The 23,111-nt window shown below is 39.3% G+C and overlaps 2 protein-coding genes across 2 annotated transcripts in view; both read left to right on the top strand.

The window, feature by feature from the left end:
* The window catches only part of LOC133530268 (KH domain-containing, RNA-binding, signal transduction-associated protein 3-like), a 404,777-nt gene that overhangs the window by 86,969 nt on the left and 294,697 nt on the right, over positions 1 to 23,111 (top strand). The gene's annotated exons all lie outside the window — the stretch shown is intronic.
* On the top strand, positions 9,676 to 10,884 carry LOC133530399 (uncharacterized). The gene has a single exon (XM_061868308.1). The coding sequence runs from the start codon at positions 9,676 to 9,678 to the stop codon at positions 10,882 to 10,884; it is 1,209 nt and encodes a 402-aa protein (XP_061724292.1).

Below are 23,111 nucleotides of genomic sequence, written 5' to 3' on the forward strand. Positions count from 1 at the left end.
ATGGTTATAATTTTGTTCAGTTTATAAGTTTTGATACCATATTGATATTTATTTGTTTCTTAATGTTTCCAATAAATTTATGATGAGCACAGATATACAATGAATAAAACGTCTATAAAATTATGACGTATGAAGACTTGCACTGCGTGTGCTATCAAAATCATTGCAGACTTATCTTGGTCTAACTCTAGTTGATGCACGTTGGTTATTTTTTTTTGTGTTCCACTGGAGGGAGTAGTTTATATAATCCTCATGCCTTAAGACCCTCGCAACGCTCAAGATAGATACTTCTACTAATATTGAAACCACATGCTAAACTCAGGGTTCAATTTTAGAATCATTCGCTTGCTTGTGTATTGCAATACTCGGGTTAAACAAAAATCTATTATTTACAATAACAAAATACATAATCGATATATACAGATGATTACTATAACTAGCTTATATCTAAAATAGGCCCTTAAGGCATTGTACCAAGAATGTTGGCGGCATTTCCTCGTTGTATCGCAAGGCGTTGTGCGAGGAAGCCGCCAGCTCTTCGGTCACCAGTTACGTCAACCAGACGAAAAATCATTTATATGCAAATAACAAACACCTCCAACAAGCTTCATTAGTACACACTCATTTTATAATTAGTTATGTCATAATAATATCTCTCTCTCTCGCTCTGTAGCGATAAGGCCGCCTGTTGTTCTATCTTCATGTATTATATGTGTTTCCATGTACATTTTTTCAGAGGTTGTGCAATAAAGAGGATTTGTACTGTGTTGTATTGTAATATCTGTGTTCATTCAATTTGCTTTTAGTACGAACGAATAACATTACTGCCATATTAATGTGGTTCCTCAGGCAAGTAATACAATATATTATGAACATAATACATGGATGTAAACCGACGAAACATTTATTGTATAAATTCGCCCTGCCGTGTAATTCCATCACATTGTCTCTCTGGAAATTAACAGGGTCGGTTTTGTGTTATAATGGAGATACAAACACGATTGTATTCATGAGCGACAATTTTAAGTATTATAAACTAGCAACCCGTCCCGGCTTCGCGTGGGGAGTAAAACATTATATTCTTCACCTCAGCAGCTCGAATAAGCCTACTTTCGTCACTCCGGGGAGTGAGACAAGCTTTCGTCATAATGACGATGCCTATCATTCACGAATGTAAATAAATGTGGTTAACTTTACTTCATGTTGAATTGTTTTACCTTTAATATGTTCTCACTACTGAGGTGAAAAGTTGTATGACTTGTATGTGTCACACTAGAGCAAAGTTATTTTACATCTCATGTTTTTGAGTTGCTCGCAAGAAGAACCAACTTTCCTCTCTTGTTGCACAAATAACTATTTCATATATTTCTCATGCTCAGAAAGTGGGTCGTTCTTGTTCTAAAAAGTGTGCATAAAATGAAACGTTTCTGCACTAGAACATTTTACTCTCAGTATGTCTTTTTAGGGTTCCGTAGTCAACTAGGAACCCTTATAGTTTCGCCATGTCCGTCTGTCTGTCTGTCTGTCCGAGGCTTTGCTCCGTGGTCGTTAGTGCTAGAAAGCTGAAATTCGGCATGGATATATAAATCAATAAAGCCGACAAAGTCGTACAATAAAATCTAAAAATTTAATTTTTTTAAGGGTACCTCCCCTACACGTAAATGGGGGGTGAAACATTTTTTTTGCTTCAACCCTACAGTGTGGGGTATCGCTGGAAAGGTATTTCAAAACTAATAGGGGTCTTGAACAAACATTTTTTGATAAAGTGTATATTTTCGGATATAATCGCTCCGAAAGAAAAAAAAATGTGTCCCCCCCCCTCTAACTTTTGAACCATAGGTCCAAAAATATGAAAAAAATCGTGGAAGTAGAGCTTAAGAAATACATTAAATGAAAACTATAGCGGACATGATCAGTTTAGCTGTTTTTGAGTTATCGCAAAAAGTTTCCCCTTCATAGTAAAAAGACTTACTTTAATTAGGTACTGATTATGCAAATTTTCCTATTTGTTTAACTCGGGTGAAAGGTACCGTTTGATCCCTTGGTTAACAATTTACTATACTTTAAGCTCCAGTTTAGCTTATTGTGACGGAAGAGTAACTACGGAACCCTACACTGAGCGTGGCCCGATATGCTCTTGGCCCGGTTTTTAGGGTTCCGTAGCCAAATGGCAAAAAACGGAACCCTTATAGATTCGTCATGCCCGTCTGTCTGTCCGATTATGTCACCGCCACTTTTTTCCGAAACTATAAGAGCTATACTGTTCAAAATTGGTAAGTAGATGTATTTTATGAACCGCATTATGATGTTTACACAAAAATAGAAAAAAAACAATAAATTTTGGGGGTTCCCCATACTTAGAACTGAAACTCAAAAAATCTTTTTTCATCAAACCCGTATGTGTGGGGTATCTATGGATAGGTCTTTAAAAATGATATTGAGGTTTCTAATATCATTTTTTTCTAAACTGAATAGTTTGCGCGAGAGACACTTCCAAAGTGGTAAAAAGTGTTCCCCCCCCCCGTAACTTCTAAAATAACAGAATGAATAATCTAAAAAAAATATATGATATACATTGCCATGCAAACTTCCACCGAAAATTGGTTCGAACGAGATCTAGTAAGTAGTTTTTTTTTTTAATTCTTCTTAAAATTTAAAAAAAAAAAAATCATCAAACTCATACGTGTATCTATGGATAGGTCTTCAAAAATGATATTTAGGTTTCTAATATCATTTTTTACTAAACTGAATAGTTTGCGCGAGAGACACTTCCAAAGTGAAAAAATGTGTGTCCCCCCCCCGTAACTTCTAAAATAACAGAATGAAAAATTAAAAAAAATATATGATATACATTCCCATGCAAACTTCCACCGAAAATTGGTTTGAACGAGATCTAGTGAGTAGTTTTTTTTTAATACGTTATAAAATTTAAAAAAAACCCATACGTGTGGGGTATCTATGGATAGGTCTTCAAAAATGATATTTAGGTTCCTAATATCATTTTTTTCTAAACTGAATAGTAGTAGTATAACATATATTTCCTTTGTTGTTTTTATTATATTTGTTTGACATTTAGAATTTATTCTAGAAACAATCTAGACTAGTATTTTTTATACATTTTTTTTTTGTATGACTATATTTTGTGAAAGTTTTAGTATTAAATTTGATCTATGAATTATATTCATTAGTATTATATATGGAATAACATTTACAACATCAATAAATTGCTCTGATAATTAGATTAAGATAATTATATGTAATACTGTCTTACTATTCATAAGTGCTTGTTGCTAGGCCTACATGAATAAAGTATATTTGAATTGAATTGAATTTGCGCGAGAGACACTTCCAAAGTGGTAAAATGTGTGTCCAAAGTGGTAAAATGTTGAACAAGATCTAGTAAGTAGATTTTTTTTTTACGTCTTAAATGGTACGGAACCCTTCATGCGCGAGTCCGACTCGCACTTGGCCGCTTTTTTGAATAATGGTACGGACATGGTACGTGTGATCCTTTTATGAAACTCGCTTCGTTCGTTTCTTAAACCCACACTCGTGTATTTTAATGCCTTTTATTATGTAGCAGTCACATAAACTACTATTAAGGCACTTTCCCTTCAGGGCCCATAAGTTTTTTCCGCGCTATAAACTGAAACAAATGTTATATACAAAAAAAAAGTGACCACGCCCTCCGATGGGCGAGGCCAGATACGAACCGCAGAACTTCATCACATTTTCCAAAATAGCATTGCGAATAGAGCCTACATTTATTTCACTAAACCTTGAGGTCAAAACAAAAAACAAAATGACCCCCAACGGCTCCAACCCTCGCGGTCTTGGCGATTTAAAAACGTGAGAAATAGCGGATGCTGCGAGATAAATGATTCTGACTGTACCCCGGATAAAGTAAAGTGGACCTTATTGCTATTGGATAAGGTTTATATTGAAATAAGAATCTTGTAGATGTTTAAAATGAGATGACTGTGCCATGGACACGGTAAAGTGAACCTTGCTTCAATAAGATAGGATCTATATTAAGGTTATTATTGTAGGCATTAGGAATAAAACATTGTTCAGCAATTTGAAGAGTTCCCAAATATAAGGTACTGACAAATTAGGTATAGATATTTTAAGACATGGTTATTTACATTAAATACCTTAACATAACTTTGAATAGAAATTTAGAAAACTTTATTTTGTTAAGTACATTTACCGAACATAAAAATAAATTATAATTCTATTTAAAATAGTCATCATGGATATTGAACTGACAAGATGTTTAACACTTTCTGTCATGTCAACATTTTTTTGTCTCAAATGTCATTATCATTTCTCACGTGTCATTTGATTTATCAATGTGAAGTGGCCAGTTAAGTGTTAGGTAAAAGAGGTTCTAGAATCTACTCAATGCGGTCTCATTTAATTATCTCAGTACCTGGGCGACCGAGCTTTGCTCGGTTATAACTATTTATTGTAATATGGTGGTGTATAGGTGATAATCTTAACTACATTTTTTACTAAATTAAACTTGTCTAAAACAATAAAAATTAAAAAATTATATATAAACTTGAACATAATAAAAAAAAACAAAAGTTAGTCACCGGACGAGATTCGAACCCTTAACACTCGTTTAGCAGTCCGCGTCTCAACCCGCTGGACCAGACGGACAGTGGCCGGCAACACGAAATTAGCGACCATATTCTGCGTCGAAAGAAAAACGCATGAAAACTCGAAAACACGCGTTTTCGCAAACATAAGACTAATCTAGATCCATTGTATACCCCCAAAAACCCCCATATACCAAATTTCAGCGAAATCGTTAGAGCCGTTTCCGAGATCACAGAAATATATATACATATATATATACAAGAATTGCTCGTTTAAAGGTATAAGATTAACAGGGTTTTTTATACGTAGCAAATTTGTTTTCCAATTTTCTCCAAAAAAACTTGATAAACCTACAACTATACTCCACGAGCCGAGTAGGTACTATCAGATGTAAATATTATAGAACATTATTACACAAATAAGCTCAATGGGCTAAGACTTGTGTTGTAGGTACTTAGACAACGATATATAATAAAATAATAATATATACATATTATAAATATATCCGATTGCCTAATTATAAAATGGAAGTGCTTCTTTAACTTTGCTCAACCCGTTACCATCAAGATGTCGTCTCTTTGCCTTCCCCAATCCAAGTGAACGAGTCTGTACAACACTCTCCTTAGCTTCCGCTTACCCCTACCAGTTCCTAACTAACGTGTTGCCAAGTAAGTCATGAAACATTACCCATCACTCTCAAATTAATTTAGGTATTTTCGGAATGTTGCCAACGTAAAATTCATATTTGCTTACACTATTTAGTATTATTATTAAGAAATCATGACATACATATTTATAAATACTTAAATATGTAGGAAACAGCCATGACTCAGGAACAAATATCCGTGCTCAGACACGAATAAATGCCCTTACCAGGATTTGAACCCGGGACCATCGGCTTCATAGCAGGCATGCGTCTGCACTGTTCATTGATAGCAGGACGTCAATTGAAGTCTATCCTTACTGGCTAGCTTGCATAATCTGAAGCAGTGAAATACTATTTTAGCTGTTTTTTTCACAATGTCCAAGTACTGGATAGCTAATTAACAAATTAATTAACTGCCAGATATATGGACCTAGAATACTAAGGACGTAGTTTCGCTAAAACATAACTAGGATTCCATCATCCACCAATTTCCTAGTATTTACGCGTGACACACACTCATTGACAGTTATTTCTATGGCCTCATCCACCACTCGAATTGTGACGTCAGTGAATTAATTGTTCGAAGAAAAATTTACATACGTGGGCGCATGCATGGTCGAATGTTGCGAAAATTATACCGATCTAAAGAAAAAAAAAACAGGATGAATTTTCATTAATAAGTTAATCAATTATCACGTTATCATTCGTAAAATACGATATTAATCCATGAAGTTGTACCTAAAGTGGAGGGCGCTCACACTTTTTTACCATACTAAATTGAACCTTATCCCCGAGCTAGAAAGATGTTCGTACCAAACTAGAGAAAAAGTGCTCAATCCGCCTAGGTATTCGTGACACGCACACATTGAAACCGTCCGCCATTGCTGTATCACAGCTGGTCGTCAGTGGCGCGGCCTCTGTCTAATTGTTCCTCTATGGCCAGATACAACTTCCTGCAAAACTTAGCACTTTATCTACCAGTTAAGCTTATTTGAAGATTGTGAAACGCCAACGATGACTTTATTCGTCAGATAAGTGGCAAGTAACTTATTCAGGACTTTACTCCATGAAAAGTTCCTCAATCGACATTTGAATGTGCTTGAAGACACTTCTCATATAAAACAGGATGATTCATAAATATAGAGCGGGATTTCCAGGATTACTCGTATTCATCCGATTCCACAAATCACGGCCGCCGGAAAGACTTCGTAACTGAGTTTGGGCCTAAATTACTCTCACGGAACTAATAACTCAACACGAAGAATAACTTAATTACAGGCGAAGAAACGACCGTTTTTTTAGGCAACGTCGAGGTAAGAATAAGTGTTCTGCAAAAATCACTGTATAGCGATGAAATCGACTGTTGTTTGTCTATCTGTATTTTATTGTTTCATTTTATCAAGTCATGCAACGAAAATAATTGTATAACCAGTGTTATTGATTCTGGAAGAGGTGTACAGTCTAAGACAATAACTAGCAAAATGCGTGTCAGGTACAATGGAAGGTTCCGTACCTTCATACGATATGAAAAAGCCATACACGCAAAAGGGCGTACCTTCGCGGCACTTCCATGTTTTAATCAAACGAAACGTTTTTTGGATTTCTCAACTCAACTCATAGCTCATTACAACTATTTCAGCTGCCAAACTCGAGGCACGATTGACATTTTCCTTACACTTTATAGTACAGTCACAGACTTTAATTGGTGCCATTTAGGGTTCAAGATAACTTAGTTGTCAAAACTAACGGTATGAAATGTCCAATTTAAAGTAATCCCTAAATGGCTCAAGAAAAGTCCGTGACTGTACCTCTCTATTAGCAATTTAGAATAACGTTTTCTTAATCAATGAATGTGCTGCTCTCCCTAACTCTTCACTTCGTCGAAGGATATCCGTGGATTACTCGCATAACTCGACGGCGAGACACAACGGAATAGGTGTCTATGATTTGTGTCTATTGCTTGATAGTTAGTAGTGGTAGTAGTAAACTCTTTATTGTACAATAATACATAAATATAGCTATAAATCAAGTAAGCAATAACTTACTTAACAATGTTGGAGGGTAGAATAAGTTTTCTGCCAACAAACTGCTATGCAGTTTGGCAGATAAGTGATCATAGCCGATGTAACTTCTCTTTTATAAAAAAAAAAAAACATAGGTATTAAAAGTAATATACATTTGAGGGATCTCTTCCAGTTCACCTTTGAGTAGATGACAGATGAAAGGAGAGAGTGAAAAGAGGGTGAGAAATGCAGCAAAATATACAACAAGGTACCAGAAAGGCAAAGGATATAAATACATACATAACTTATGGGATACCTAAATATGTATGTAAAAGGAATGGGGAAAATACACAATTGGAAAGAAGTAGAAAAATATAAAGCAACTTATACAACAGCAATATAGGCAAAATAATTGCCCTTAAGGTAAATAGATTGGATATAGGTGCTTTTCAGAGCATCTTAGCTGTACCGACATCAGAAGAGGCTAAAAAGATATTTTATATGTACTAGATTATTTTAAAAGGTACAAGTCCCATAACTAGACATGTAAGAATACTAGAATAAGGTACGATGGGGCTGGCATAATCATGTAACTGATTTAAGTCCCTAAATAATAAATAGAAAAAAAAAACTTCTGTTGCCGCTATAACAACGAATACTAAATACATAATAAAATAAATATTTTAGTGGGGCTCTCATACAACAAACGTGATTATTTTGCCGCTTGCGTAATGGTACGGAATCCTTCATTCGCGAGTCCGACTCGCACTTGGCCGGTTTTTTATGATATAGGAAGCAAACGAGCAGGTGAATTGCCTGATAGTAAGCAATTACCTGCGCCCATGGACACCTGCACCAGAGGGGTTACAAGTGCGTTGCTGACATTAGTATGGGAGTAAAGTAAGCTCTTTTCTTAAAGGTTTGAAGGTCGTATTGGTCCATAAATACCGCGGGCGACGTATAAAGAAGGATAGTTTATTATTCAAATAGGCATATTACAATGCGCTTATGAACGTCAAATAAAGCTACGCCGGCTCTAACCCTACACCTCTGACCCGAGAAGATTTAAATCCCCCTCAATTGTAGGAGGGTATCCCAATATGGAACCGGCAAGAAACTCAGGGGTTCATTCTCATATAATTCATACCAATTAAATTGAATTGTTTGTCGCCTGCCGAGTTTCTTGCCGGTCCCATATTAAATACACTTTAGGAGGGATTTAAATCTTCTCGGGTCAGAGGTGTAGGGTTAGAGCCGGCGTAGCTTTATTTCGCATTCATAAGCGCTTGTAATATGACTACTTGAAAAATTATCTTTACCTTAAGTACGAGTAGGTACGTCACTGAAAACCACTTTATTTATTAATTTTTCCACATGATCACGTTTTAGATTATTCAATTAAGCGAGGTATTGTTAAACGACAATTTTATAGCCAATATAGACATATTTATAGCAAAATATACGGTGTGTAAATCCAATGGGGGCTTGCGGGCGGAATTATTTCGTATGGTTAATATTTTTATTGCATTTCTAAGCAAAAGTTATCTCAATAAACTTCTTAGGTCCCATGCCGACCACCGTTTATAGGTTTGCCCGTATTGAGTTTACATACTGTATTCATAATTCAATCCCCTTTTTCCATTGGCATTTACGTCGTTCTCAAATTAAAATATCAGGGGTCTTATTATATGGAGCGCTATGTCACGCTTCAGGAAGTAAATGTCATAAAATTCAAATTTTTCCTTCACTGGCAAAATACATTTCTGCCCAAATGCAATAAATTAAATACGACCTTATTACGATATAGTATGGTTTAATTTCTAAAACCATGGTATAATTTTATTCTGGACAAATTTAGAAAATAATGATACTACGTACATTAAAAGTAAGTACACTTTGGACTTTTTGCGTCTAAAAAGGTTGAAATGGGCAGAGCAGTCCGTCTTCAGGGCAGCTGCATTTACAAAAGGCAAGAATTTACAAAAAAAAAACCTAATCTTTAAAAAATGACACAGGTCATGAAAAGAATGTAGATAAACAATAATAGTTACTGCATACTACTTTAACTATGAATTTTACACTGACAACAACAACAAAAAAAAAATCTCATAACGACTTCTTCATTTTGAAGTCCAACCTGATAGCACTCTGTATTTACGTACAGATGGGGAATGGCTTTTATAAATCGGTACTATTCGTTCAGTTTTGCATTCGTCCGCGTTTCGGCAACATTTGTATTCGATGGCGAACATCGTTCGGACTCGATTTTGTTTTAAGAAATTTGTTACAAAGTTCCTTATCGGACGGTTAGTGGATGGGGGCTAGGCGAAAAAGTGTAAGATTTTCCCGTCACAGCCATCTTTTGTTTAAATTCTTTTGTCGAGAATAAGTATTTGTCGAGAATGCAACAAATTGGATGTAATGGACACTGACAGTTTGATAAGAATATGCAGTACAGGTTTCAAACCAGAAGCAATCGCCGAGGCTAAACGTCTTCTTTACGAATCCATTGGGGACGAGAATGCAAAAATGATATCCAGAAGGAAAGAGAAGGAGAAAAAAGATCTAGAGGATATGATCACCCTGCTTCACAATACTAGTGCAGAAAAAATTCCAATATTCGTTGCGAAAGACCTGCATCTCTTGCCACCAGTTAACTTTGATCACCTGGACGCGACTAGATTGTTGAAGGACCTGTTGATTTTACAGTCGCAAGTTCGTGATATCCGGGAGACCTTTGTGACAAAAGAAGACCTAAATGTGTTAAAAAGTGAAGTGCAAAATCAAAATAAAGCGCTTAATTCAATCACAAATTCTATGTCTTCATTCGCTAACGTAAATTATAAAAGAGGTGCATATTTATTTGACGGTAGCAGCGGTCCGATGGGAATGACATTCAACAGCTCAGCGGTGTCGGTGACCGAGCGCGATGACGTCGATGAACTTGAGCAAGCGCGCGTTCCCTTATCAACTACGGTGCGGCCGCATATATCCATCCCACCTCAACTGCCTAGTGACTCGCGGCCGCGGCCGGCGCAGGAGCAGCAGAGAGATAAGGAACCGGTCGCGATTGTTACTAAGGAGCTAATGCAAAACTCAACGCTAATAAGCAACTCTAATGACTTGGAACACAGGTCACTAATTGAAAATAAGCCGGAGGAAAAATTGACATACTCGGATGTTCTGCAAAAGGAAGGGGAATGGAAGTACACAGACGAAGGTAGTGAGGGAGAATGGATTTTAAATGAAAAGAGAAAACGATATAGAAACCAGTTTGTCAGTAGCACCGGTAAGGCGACAATTGCGAGAGATGCGAAATTTAAGCCAGCGGAGATTAAAATACCGCTGTTTATCTCAAACGTTCATACCGATGTGTCAGAAAATGATGTTGTAAATTACATTTATGAGAAAACGAATGAAAGAGTCTCACTATCGAAGCTTTCAATGAAAAGAGACAAGGGTTACAACTCTTATAAAGCATACGTAGATAGGACTAAATTGAATATCTATTTAGATGACAATATGTGGCCGGCGGGGATTACTTTCAGGCGATTTGTTACAATAAGGAGGACGGACAAGGCGGAGATAAGAACGAGTGAACAGCGGGCGTGTAATAATAATAACAAATAATGTCAAGTGTATGCAGAATGATTAGTTACAATTGCAGATCTGTTAAGAGGGCTATTGAAGGTGTGCGAAAGCTGTGTCAACGTGCGGATATCGTCGCCCTTTCTGAGACTTGGCTGATGAACTACGATCTACCATTTCTGAGCACAATAGATAGTGAATTTGGCTGGACAGGAAAGTCAGGGATGGACGAATCCTCTGGTCTCTTGAAGGGTAGGCCATTCGGTGGTGTAGGTATCTTGTGGAGAAAGCGGGCGTTTGAGATGGTAACGGTAGTGGATTGTAACAGTGACAGAATAACGGCGGTCAAATTAACTACGCGTAGCAAATCATTTATGGTATTTTCAGTGTATATGCCAACGGATTGTAGTGAGAATCTGCCGGTGTTTACGGAGTGTTTAAGTGCGGTTTCGTCAACCATTCTTGACAATAGTGACGTGCAAGCCGTGTATATCATGGGTGATTTTAATGCACATATTAACGAGCCTTTTTACCACGAGCTATTAGAGTTTTGTTCCGAGCAATCGTGGATATGTGCGGATATTAAAATGCTTGGCCAGGATTCGGGTACGTGCACTTTTATCAGTGATATACACGGATGCGAGAGGTGGCTAGATCACTGTGTAGTTACTGAGTGTGGTTGGAACACAGTTAAATCCATATCTGTTATTAATGATGTTTTCTGGTCTGACCACTTTCCGCTATACATAGAATGTAACCTAGATATATTGAAACCTGCGTGTAAGACATCGGTATGTAACAATATTAATAAAAATGTTGTCTGGGGGGAGCGTACGGCTGACCAAATTGATAAATATCGAGATATTTGTAATCACAGGCTAAAATACCTAGATTTCCCCCATCAACTAACTGAATGCTGTGATAACTTGTGCAGTAATAGTGACCACTTTGCTATATTAGATAAAATGTACAGCGAAATAATTAAAATTTTAACAAGCGCATCTTTAGAGACACATACGCGTAAAAAACCTAGGAAAGGTGGTTATATAGCGGGGTGGAACAAGCACGTAGCAGTGGCACACAGAGAGGCTCGGCTGCACTTTCGGATGTGGGACCTTGCGGGAAGGCCGAAGACAGGTAAGGATTTTGATCTTATGTCGGAGAGTAAGAAAGTGTTTAAAGCGAAACTTAAGTGGTGTCAAAATAGACAGGATCAGCTTAAGATGGACGCTCTCGCTATGGCACATAATGACATGAACTTTAAGAGCTTTTGGAAAGGAACGCGTAGTCTGAACGTGGGGCCGGGCCTCCCTGCTAGTGTCGAAGATAGGTGTGACCACAAGGAAATAGCTGAGCTTTTTAGGGATCACTTCTCTGTTAAGTCTTTGCTTGAAGCACAATCTGTTGAGGGTAAGGTGGACGATGCTGATGGGGTCGAGACTAGGCGAAACATTCGATTCAATGCTAAAACAGTTGCAACAGTAATTGCTAAAATGCAGAGAGGAAAGTCGCCTGGTCACGACGGCCTCAGCATCGAACACTTTAAGTATGCCGGAGCTCATCTACCGAGGATACTCGCCTTGTTTTTCAATCTTTGTCTTTGTCACTCCTATCTACCTGAGCCGCTAATGAGGACCATTGTAGTTCCGATTGTGAAGAACAGGACGGGTGACCTTTCGGACAAAACCAATTATCGACCTATCTCGCTCGCCACGATCGCAGCTAAGGTACTCGATAGTATGCTAGACTCGCTTTTAGAAAAGCACCTTAGTATCCACGACGCTCAGTTCGGGTTTCGGGCTGGGTTGTCTACGGAAAGTGCTATATTAAGTCTGAAGCATACTGTCGGGTACTACACCGCGAGAAACACGCCCGTGTATGCCTGTTTCCTCGATCTATCAAAAGCCTTTGATCGCGTTGATTATAGTTTACTATGGCAGAAATTGGGGAAAACGGGCATGCCGAGTGAGTGTGTTGGGTTGCTAAAATATTGGTATGCCAATCAACTCAATCAGGTGAGGTGGGCCGATACTCTGTCGGGGGAATACAGACTGGAGTGTGGGGTAAGGCAAGGTGGAATAACGTCTCCCAAATTATTCAACCTGTATGTAAATGAGCTGATAGCGGGCCTCAGCAGTATCCATGCGGGATGTTACATTGATGGCGTGTCTGCCAATAACATCAGTTACGCAGATGATATGGTGCTGCTGGCGCCGGCTGTCGGCGCGCTTGCTAGGTTGCTGTATATTTGCGAGACGTTTGCCAAATCGCATGGACTCGAATACAACACTAAGAAAAGTGAAGTCATGGTTTTTAAGGCAAGAAAAATCAAGCTTTGCCACACACAACCTGTTATACTTAATGGCATGACTCTGGCATATGTGGACAAGTTTAAATATCTTGGTCATATTATCACCAATGATCTCAAGGATGACCAGGATATTGAACGAGAACGCAGGGCATTGGCGGTTCGGGGAAATATGTTGGCCCGCAGGTTTGCTCGATGCTCCAGTAATGTCAAGGTAACGCTCTTTAGAGCATATTGCCAATCCTTTTACTCGAGCGGCCTGTGGGTTAACTATACGAAGCGAGCCTTTAATGCACTAAAAGTGCAGTACAACAATGCATTCAGAATGCTGTTGGGCTTACCTAGTAGATGTAGTGCATCTGGCATGTTTTGCGAAGCTAGAACAGACTGTTTTCCGGCAATCATGCGCAAGAAGATAGTATCTCTGCTAGGTCGAGTTAGAAGCAGTCCCAACAGTATTCTGAATGCTATTGCTAACAAATATGATAGCCCAATCCTCGCTCATTGGATTGGGCAAATTAAAGGGGTAGCAACTAGCCCACATTGATTGAGTGAGAATTATTAAGCAATGTTAAATGTGCCGATAACACTAACCGATAACACTAACCTTTATTTTAAGTTTGTTTGTTTAGTTTTAACTATGAAGCCTGATCTTCGAAATAAAGATATTTTATTATTTATTATTTATTTATAAGTAGCCTAATTTCAGCTATTTATGTATATCCTATAGTGGCGCAGTTGGTAAACAGCCGCTTAGAAACAGGTGGTGACAGCGACGATCCGGGTTCGATCCCCGTACGTATATGCAGGATTAATTTTTGTATTTTTTTGCACTTGAATTTGATATTTTTGATTGAATAAGCGAGTGTGAAGCTCGAGCTAAGCGTATCAGTATCAGCTTGTACAAAAATGTTTTCTTATGTTTAGTTGTTCTCCCTGCCTGTAAGTCACATTTCCGAACTGATTTGTTAAATTTTGGTACCTTTTGGGGTTCCGTAGCCAAATGGCAAAAAACGGAACCCTTATAGATTCGTCATGTCCGTCTGTCTGTCCGTTTATGTCACAGCCACTTTTTTCCGAAACTATAAGAACTATAACTGTTCAAACTTGGTAAGTAGATGTATTCTATGAACCGCATTAAGATTTTCACACAAAAATAGAAAAAAAAAACAATAAATTTTGGGGGTTCCCCATACTTAGAACTGAAACTCAAAAAAATTTTTTTTCATCAAATACTTACGTGTGGGGTATTTGTGGATAGGTCTTCAAAAATGATATTGAGGTTTCTAATATATTTTTTTTCTAAACTGAATAGTTTGCGCGAGAGACATTTCCAAAGTGGTAAAATGTGTGTCCCCCCTGTAACTTCTAAAATAACAGAATGATAAAACTAAAAAAAATATATGATATACATTACCATGCAAACTTCCACCGAAAATTGGTTTGAACGAGATCTAGTAAGTAGTTTTTTTTTTATACCTCATAAATGGTACGGAACCCTTCATGGCCGCTTTTATTTGTTGTATTTGTGCTGCATGCGAAATAAAATGCATGAGGAGCGCGACACTTGCTTAAGTACGATTCCCATCCCACCGAACGGGTGGAGTCGGCGCGCATTTCACATTTGTACGGCCGTAAGCCGGTCGGCTCCTCGCGGATGCGACCGGCTCCGCACGGACGCCATCGCTTCTGCTGTACATAATGCATAGCCACATTGAAAATGCGGCCGGACTCTAGCCAGGCTCGTACATTTAAAATCAAATTCATAGCATCAAATTAATAATAATAATATAATACTTTAACCGCAGGGCAGCTTGTGGCGAGCTGTTGGTGAGTAACGACCCCACGGACCCGAGTACTCCCGAGAGTCGGTCAGGGTCTCCGTCTCCGGCGTGTCTTCATTGGCCGTCCAGAGAGGAGTCGTTAGAGCTAAATGCTCCAGGGGTGGAAGTGAAAACTTGCATAAGACGCGAGTTCTCACAGTGGCTGTTATCAGCCACTGGGTAGAAAGCGGCGTAAACCTCTCGACACCCCTGAGCCGCTCACACCGGTGTTGCTCCTGGTCGTCTTCACGACGGCATTTTCAGGGGCCCATCTAGTGGGCGGCGAGTCAACGCCTGCCTCGATAACTAGTGAAAACATTGTTATCGCAGGTGTCCGCACGTCTTTGCAATAACCCAGTCTCATTGTCCTCCCAAACTTCAATCCATAGACCGTTATACTGTTCACTTTACTACAATAGTCCCAATGCCTGTTGCGACCGGTTCATGGGTGTCTATTGTTGCGCCCGTGAACGGGTTCCAGCAGGCGTTCTACATGACATTAAAGCTCTCCAAGAGGCCTCTACGTGTTGGATCTATATCCCCACGCAAGCCTATCAAAAGACCGGGATTTATAGGCACGTGAAATCCAAGGAGATACAAATATAATACTTTATTCTGTACTACAAAGAAAAATACATGTTACAAACAAAGAAAGGACATAAGTGAGTAGGTAACAACAGGCGGACTTATCGCTAAAATGCGATCTCTTCCAGACAACCTTCAGATAGCGATTCAGTGGCTGAAATAAAATTCGTACATTCGCATCGTCAACATCGTAACCAGTTGCCAAATCTGAATCGGCTCCAGTTTTGCATTCATTGGTGTTCCGGCAACATTTGTATTCGATGGCTAGCATCGTTTCGTGTGATTCTAAAACTGTTTATATATATGTTTGTGTGACGTCTAGGCTCCTAGTATGACAAGGTAGTAAATAAAATACAGATTGTGATCGTGTGCTTTGCAACCCATCTGCTCGCCATGACACTCTACAACGGAGTGTCAACTTGCAGGTTGTTCAATCTTCTTTCTTTTCTCGCGTTGTCCCGGCATTTTTCCACGGCTCATGGGAGCCTGGGGTCTGCTTGACAACTAATCCCAAGATTTGGCGTAGGCACTAGTTTTTATGAAAGCGACTGCCATCTGACCTTCCAACTCAGAGGGTTGGCAAAACTACGCCTTGTTGGGATTAATCTGGTTTCCTCACGATGTTTTCCTTCACCGAAAAGCGACTGTTAAATATCAAATGATATTTCGTACATTAAGTTCCGAAAAATTAATTGGTACGAGCCGGGGTTTGAACCCGCGACCTCCGGATTGCAAGCCGAACGCTCTTACCGCTAGGCTACCAGCGCTTCGCAGGTAGTTCGCAATGACACTTTCCTTGTATAAACGTCACAGTATGTATGTATAACAGTTTTAACTCTCGGGTTTGGTACACATATTTAATGTCCTTGGGTCTAACGCGATTAATTTTCATTTGTGACATTGGTTGCCCGAATCGAGCTGCTTCTGTCAATTACGACATATAAACGATATCTAACTGAGAACTTATCTAAACCAGCCGGGCTAATATGGTCAGCTCTTTATCATCTGTCATCATGCCTGTCACGTTCTAACAAGTATGTAAGTGCGAAAGTGACGCATAACATGACAGGTGATAAAAATGCGACCATGATACCGCTGCAGCAGTGGCAAATATGTACTGATGGCGAATTTGAGGTACGTAATACCATCCCTTATTTTCATTGTACTGCAACATTGGCAACGGGGTTTTTTAAAGTGAAAACTTCTTTAGCGGCGCTGTGCACTTTTTGTGATGGGGAAAAAATGTTAAACTCGCGTCAGGGTCAGTACAGTCCGAGTAGTTTACTGATTGTGTAGGCTGTAGTCCTGCTCACGTCTCATGAACTACTCTTTATATGTTATATATTAACACTAAAATTCGCATTCCAAAATATCTTCCACACTCAAATTTATTTACGTAGGTATAATAGAGAATTATCTCTTTTTATAAAACTGCACAACGTTAATATTCAAGTTTTCACTTCTGCCGGCACTCCCGGAGTGCAACCCGATTTTTTTTATACTACGTCGGTGGCAAACAAGCGTACGGCCCGCCTGATGGTAAAAAGTATCCGTAGCCTATGGATGCCTGCAACTCCATATGAGTTACATGCGCGTTGCCGACCCTAACACTCCGCACCCTCGTTGAGCTCTGGCAACCTTATTCACCGGCAGGAACGCAACACTATGAGTAGGGTCTAGTGTTATTAGGCTGCGGTTTTCTGTAAGGTGGAGGTACTTCCCCAGTTGGGCTCTGCTCTAGATCTGGAATGACACCCGCTGTGCTGTGCCCTACCACACTAAGCGAGATAACATTCACTATACCCATAACAATACCTCTCTTTTGGACGTAGTTTAAGGACATACCCGGGTCCAAAAGGGACGGGTTTGCAGATTAACACACATTGGTCATTATCAGGGGGGATAAACTGCAGCATTCGGGTATCTCGGCTCCGTTCGGCTCCGCATTACTCCGAGCAATTATTAGGGTTGGCACAAGAGCGCACTCCTATCTTAAAGGCCGGCAACGAAGTTAAGTCATAAGTCATAAGTAATTTATTAGTAAAACCAATTTACACGTTATAATTATTATAGAGCTTATTTACATACGTCGCAAAATATACAATTCCAAATCAAAATCAAAAACATTAATATTAATAATATAAAAAAATACACATTACTTTAACATCCTATTCGCGGAAATTTAAGTATTCATTATAGTCGTAGAACGGATGCTCAACAAGCCAGCGTTTGAGGCGACATTTAAAAATGGCCAAGTTTGGGGCGCTGGTGATGGTGTCAGGTAGTTTGTTACAACCCCTCTGGTGTAGCAGGTGTCCATAGGCGGAGGTAATCGCTTATCATCAGGTGACCCGTCTGATTATTTGCCGCCTGTATCATACAAAAAAAATGTCGTCCCTTTGCGTGTACAACCACAGATAAGATAATGTCTTGAATTTTGACAACCCTAAACAGCCGATAGGGATAATGCTATACATTAGAAAGGGACAGCATGATTCGTCCCTGAATCGCTGTCAAACTTCAGTTTTGTAGGAAGTTTCTTTTCTGTATGATAGTACTATTTTTATGTGTAATTTGTATGCTGTACGCAGTGTACACTACCTCGTTAACGAGGGGTGATTAGGGGGCCAGTTCAAACATGCATTTCGATATCAAGGAGGCGATAAATTCCGGTATCTTCTTCTTTCCATCCTGTTACCCCCTGCTGGGGTGTAGGGCTCGAACCATTTGCTTCCACTGACTCCGGTCCTGGGCAGCTTGGGCAACCTCCTCCGACCTCATCCCCAATACACCCAACTCTTGGTCCACGGAACAGCGCCAAGTAAATTTAGGTCGACCATGTTTCCTTTCCAAATTCCGGTATAAAAGTAATATATGTGATTTCAATCTTTATGTGTTGAGCCTACAAAGAGTGCGGTTTTCATCTAAATTCGTTGAGCTGTTTTTAGAAGTTCCGTACCCAATGGGTAACAACGGGACCCTATTACTAAGACTCCACTGTCTGTCCGTCTGTCACCAGACTGTATCTCATGAGCCGTGTTAGTTGAAATTTTCACAGATGATGTATTTCTGTTGCCGCTATAATAAACAAATACTGAAAACAGAATAAAATAAATATTTAAATGGGGCTCCCATACAACAAGCGTGATTTTTTGCCGTTTTTTGCATAATGGTACGGAACCCTTCGTGCGCGAGTCCAACTCGCACTTGGCCGGTTTTTAGTGAAACATCCAAATTTACTATTAGATTTATAAGAAAGAAGCACAGATTTTTAAATTATATAGGAGGCAAACAAGCATACGGATCGTCTGATGGTAAACGATTACCGCCGCCCACGGACACTTACAACATTCCTATCTTAAATCCGGCAACGTACTTACGGGGGCTGTAAGGAATTTAAGATAGGAATACACTCTTTTTCTTGAAGGATGCTCTTTTCTTGAATGTGGAAGTTGCGGAAATTTCCAAAAGTTGAAAAAGTCCTCGAAGGATTTTTTTTTTTTTAAAGGACATTATTACACAAATTGACCAAGTCCCACAGTAAGCTCAATAAGGCTTGTGTTGAGGGTACTTAGGCAACGATATATATATATATATATATATATATATATATATATATAATATAAATATTCTAACAACTACTATACAAACTTCTTCTAACGGCATCCGTATTCGCTATCGCACCGATGGTGGCATATTTAACCTAGCCCGGCTTAAAGCGCGCACCAAAGTGTCTCTCGCAGTCATAACTGAGATAATGTATGCAGATGATTTGTGTTTTGTGGCCGAATCTCCAGGTGCTCTACAGCAGCTTATGTCGAGTCTTGATGAGTCTTGTCAAAGATTTGGCCTAAAAATAAGTGTTAAAAAGACTGAAGTTCTGGCCCTTGACACAATTGCCAATTCCCAGATTGACATTAAACTCGGCCGAGACTCGCTTAACCAAGTAGAGCAGTTTAAATACCTGGGTAGCACCATCACAGCCAAGTGCCACCTTGAGAACGAGATAAACTGTAGAATAGGAGCCGCTGCAGCAGCATTCGGCAAACTTCGTTCAAAGGTGTTTCGGTCACACGACATAAAGCTCGCTACAAAGGTTGCTGTATACATGGCTATTGTCCTGCCAAATCTTCTATATGCTTCAGAAACGTGGTGCCTGTATCGGAAGCATATTCGCTCATTAGACAGCTTCCATCTGAGATGCCTCCGCGACATTATGGGTGTCCACTGGTCCGACCGTCTTAGGAACACGGAGATCCTTAGACGTGCCGATGTCGCCGGAATAGAGGCCTACCTAATGAGACGACAGCTACGATGGTGCGGTCACGTCTCCCGGATGTCCCAGGACCGAGTCGCGAAACGCATCTTCTACTGCGAACTGCAAAATGGTAAGCGAAAGCGAGGCGGCCAGTTTCTGCGGTTCAAAGATGTGTTGAAGCGGCATATGAAGAGAGCTCATATAGAACCAACGACATGGGAGAGTCTAGCTGGTGACCGTCCACAGTGGAGGCATATTGTGCAGACGCAGGTGCGTGAATTCGAAGCCAGGCGACGCACAGAACTTGACGATAAGCGTGACGAGCTAAAGGCCAGACCACCTATGGCCATAACATATAATTACGTCGGAGGGGTGCTGACCTGCAGCGAGTGTGGCCGCACATTCGCTGCTAAGATTGGCTACGTCAGTCACCTGAGAGCGCACCAGCGACACTCTCAGCGGTAGAAAGCAGTTGCTGTGGCCGAAAACGGCTAGGAGACGATGATGAAATATTTATAAATACTTAAATACATAGAAAACACCCATGACTCAGGAACAAATATCCATGCTCATCACACAAATAAATGCCCTTACCAGGATTTGAACCCGGGACCATCAGCTTCATAGGCAGGGTCACTACCCACTAGGCCAAACCGGTCGTCAAAAAAATCATTCATTTTGGGAATGGAAAATTTCGAAACCTAACCGAAATTTTTCCACTTGGAAATTTTGCAATTTGGGAACCGACGGCACATCAGTATTAGTGATGACGGGGATGATCGAGCTCCATCCATTTGTATTCCTGGCACGCACGCTGATCGATTCCTGGCCGGGCCGGCAATTTGCACAGCTTAACGACCACATTGCTGGCGCACGTCCTGGTGAATGATTTGAAGAAGGTACGTCGCAATTACACTCGCTTGAATCTGAGGCCCAACGCTAGAAAAATAATATATACCTATTATCTATAAGTATTTTTAACCGCCTTAAAAAAAGGAGGAGTTGTCGGTATATCGTCGAGTTTGATTTACTCAAACCGATTTAGATGAAATTTGGTGTGTAATATTTCAACGGGTTCCTGGATGGTTTGGAAACACTATTGGATCCGGTAGGTGGCGCTGCTGTCGGTATATTTTTCATTGTAGAAAATGTTATTTTTGATACAAGAAAAGTACAGTACTTTTCTTTTAATATGGTAGCTAGCCAAGGTGGCAATCGGATCTGTATCGGAATGCCTAAAGTTTTTTGGCCTAAATTATCATTGCCTAACATTATTTGGCATAACCATCACTTGCCCTAACACTCGTATGGCCGAATTGTGGTTGCCCTATTCCACAATGGCCGATTTCGTTTTGGCCTAATTTGTTTTACCCTAATGACACTTACCGTAATCGTAACATACCCTAATGTTACATAGCATAACAATCATTACGTCTTATCATTAAAAATCCTAAAAATCATATGTCCTAACCATCTTTCCATGTCCATACCTTATTATGGCCTAATTATAATACGTTTTGGTAGTTATCACTAATCAATTTTACAAGCGCCAACCATTAAGGCAGAATCCGCACCTCGTTTGCGAGTTCATTACTGCATATATGGAAAATAATATGATGACAACTGATAATTAGAGCAGTACCCATTAGGCCAAAACAGTTCGCGCATCACATTATAGTTCACACTATAATAGGGATTTCATGTAATATGCAACAAACCATTAGGGATACTCACCATTAGGACAAAAATGCTTAGAAAACATAACATTTAGGTAAAACAATACATTATGCAAAATTATCATTGCGCCAAGTGACTGTTATGCCAAGTGATCATTAGTCCATAGCAGTGAGGCCAAGTGATTTTAGGCCAAACGTTGTTAGGCATTCAGAAGGACACCCGTGGCAATCGCTTGCGCTACGGCTCTCGGCTCACTACGTTCGAGCGCCAAACTACTTTGACAGAAATGAGTGCATGTCATCCCTTGGTTAACAATCTACTATTAGTAACTCTATTATCGTAATTATCTTTTAATATTTGTTTTCTAATTTTTATATGAAAAAAGTCTCATTTGTTTGTATTTTCTGTTTCATTCCAGTATTTACTTTGGTTTAATATGAAAAAACGCGAGGTAAAATCCACTTAAAACTGAAAAATCGTGTTTTGTTAAATTACCTAATGTGTTTACTTTACACCCTTTCCACATCTGGCGAATGTAACCATTTTTAACTTAGGAGCGTAGAAATACAATTTCACATAAACGTGTTTTAAAATATAAGAATTGTATTTTTATCCGAAGGAAAAGTAATGACTTTGACCTTTGACCGTTGTCAAATAAATGTTTCATTCAAGTTTTAAAATAAAGGGTTTTAAAATACAGGTAAATACTCGTTTATTTTGGTTTTCCTCCGTACTTTTATAAGTCGAACTAAACTAACTAACTGCTTTGGCTCAGCGATCCAAAAAGAATCTTGGCCTCCGAAACGAGAGAACGCCACCTGTCCCGATCCAGCGCGGTTTCCTGCCATGAATTGGCATTCAGCCGACGCAGGTCCGCCTCCACGACATCACACCAGCGGTACCTGGGGCGCCCGATCTGCGCGCGGCGCGGGGCGTTTATAAGTCGAACGTTTTAAGAATTTTATTGTAACCTAAAAAAAAACCGGTTTATTAGACGAGCGACGCAACGGCTGGTCGGCCTGGTGGTGTACCGCGTAAATATAGACACCGACATAGGAACACACCGGTTTTTATTGTTCTAAACCGGTTAATTCGACAATAACTGTTCTCATAAAAACCGGTTTTAAAAGTTTTTCGAGTGCAACCGAAATTAAAAGGTACATGACAACGGTTTGGAAATTTTACCGGTTTCCGAGACTTGGTTTACTGTCAACAAGTAGATACTAGTTTTTTTTTACCGCACCATCAAAAACTGAGAAAGTTGCATTTTATCTACAAGAGTCACAAAGTTTGAGTTGTTTTCTTTAGTATAATCTAATGTTTAATGTTACATCTGATTAATAATATCACATCTACTGATGTGCCGACGGAAACTTTCCAAAATTGCTAAATTATCCACATAGTAAAGTTTCTGAAACTTCTCTAATTTTTGTATGGGGATTGAAAGTTTCCGAAACATAGAATGGAAATTTCTTATATTTGTGCGTAATTTTCACGAAGTTTCGGAGAACTTGTCGAACTTTTTGGAAACTTTCAGCAGCTTGCACATAATAAATAAATAAATATTATAGGACATTATTACACAAATTGACTAAGTCCCACAGTAAGCTCAATAAGG

Source organism: Cydia pomonella, chromosome 22, assembly GCF_033807575.1.
Source record: "Cydia pomonella isolate Wapato2018A chromosome 22, ilCydPomo1, whole genome shotgun sequence".
In the NCBI taxonomy this organism is placed as follows: domain Eukaryota; kingdom Metazoa; phylum Arthropoda; class Insecta; order Lepidoptera; family Tortricidae; genus Cydia; species Cydia pomonella.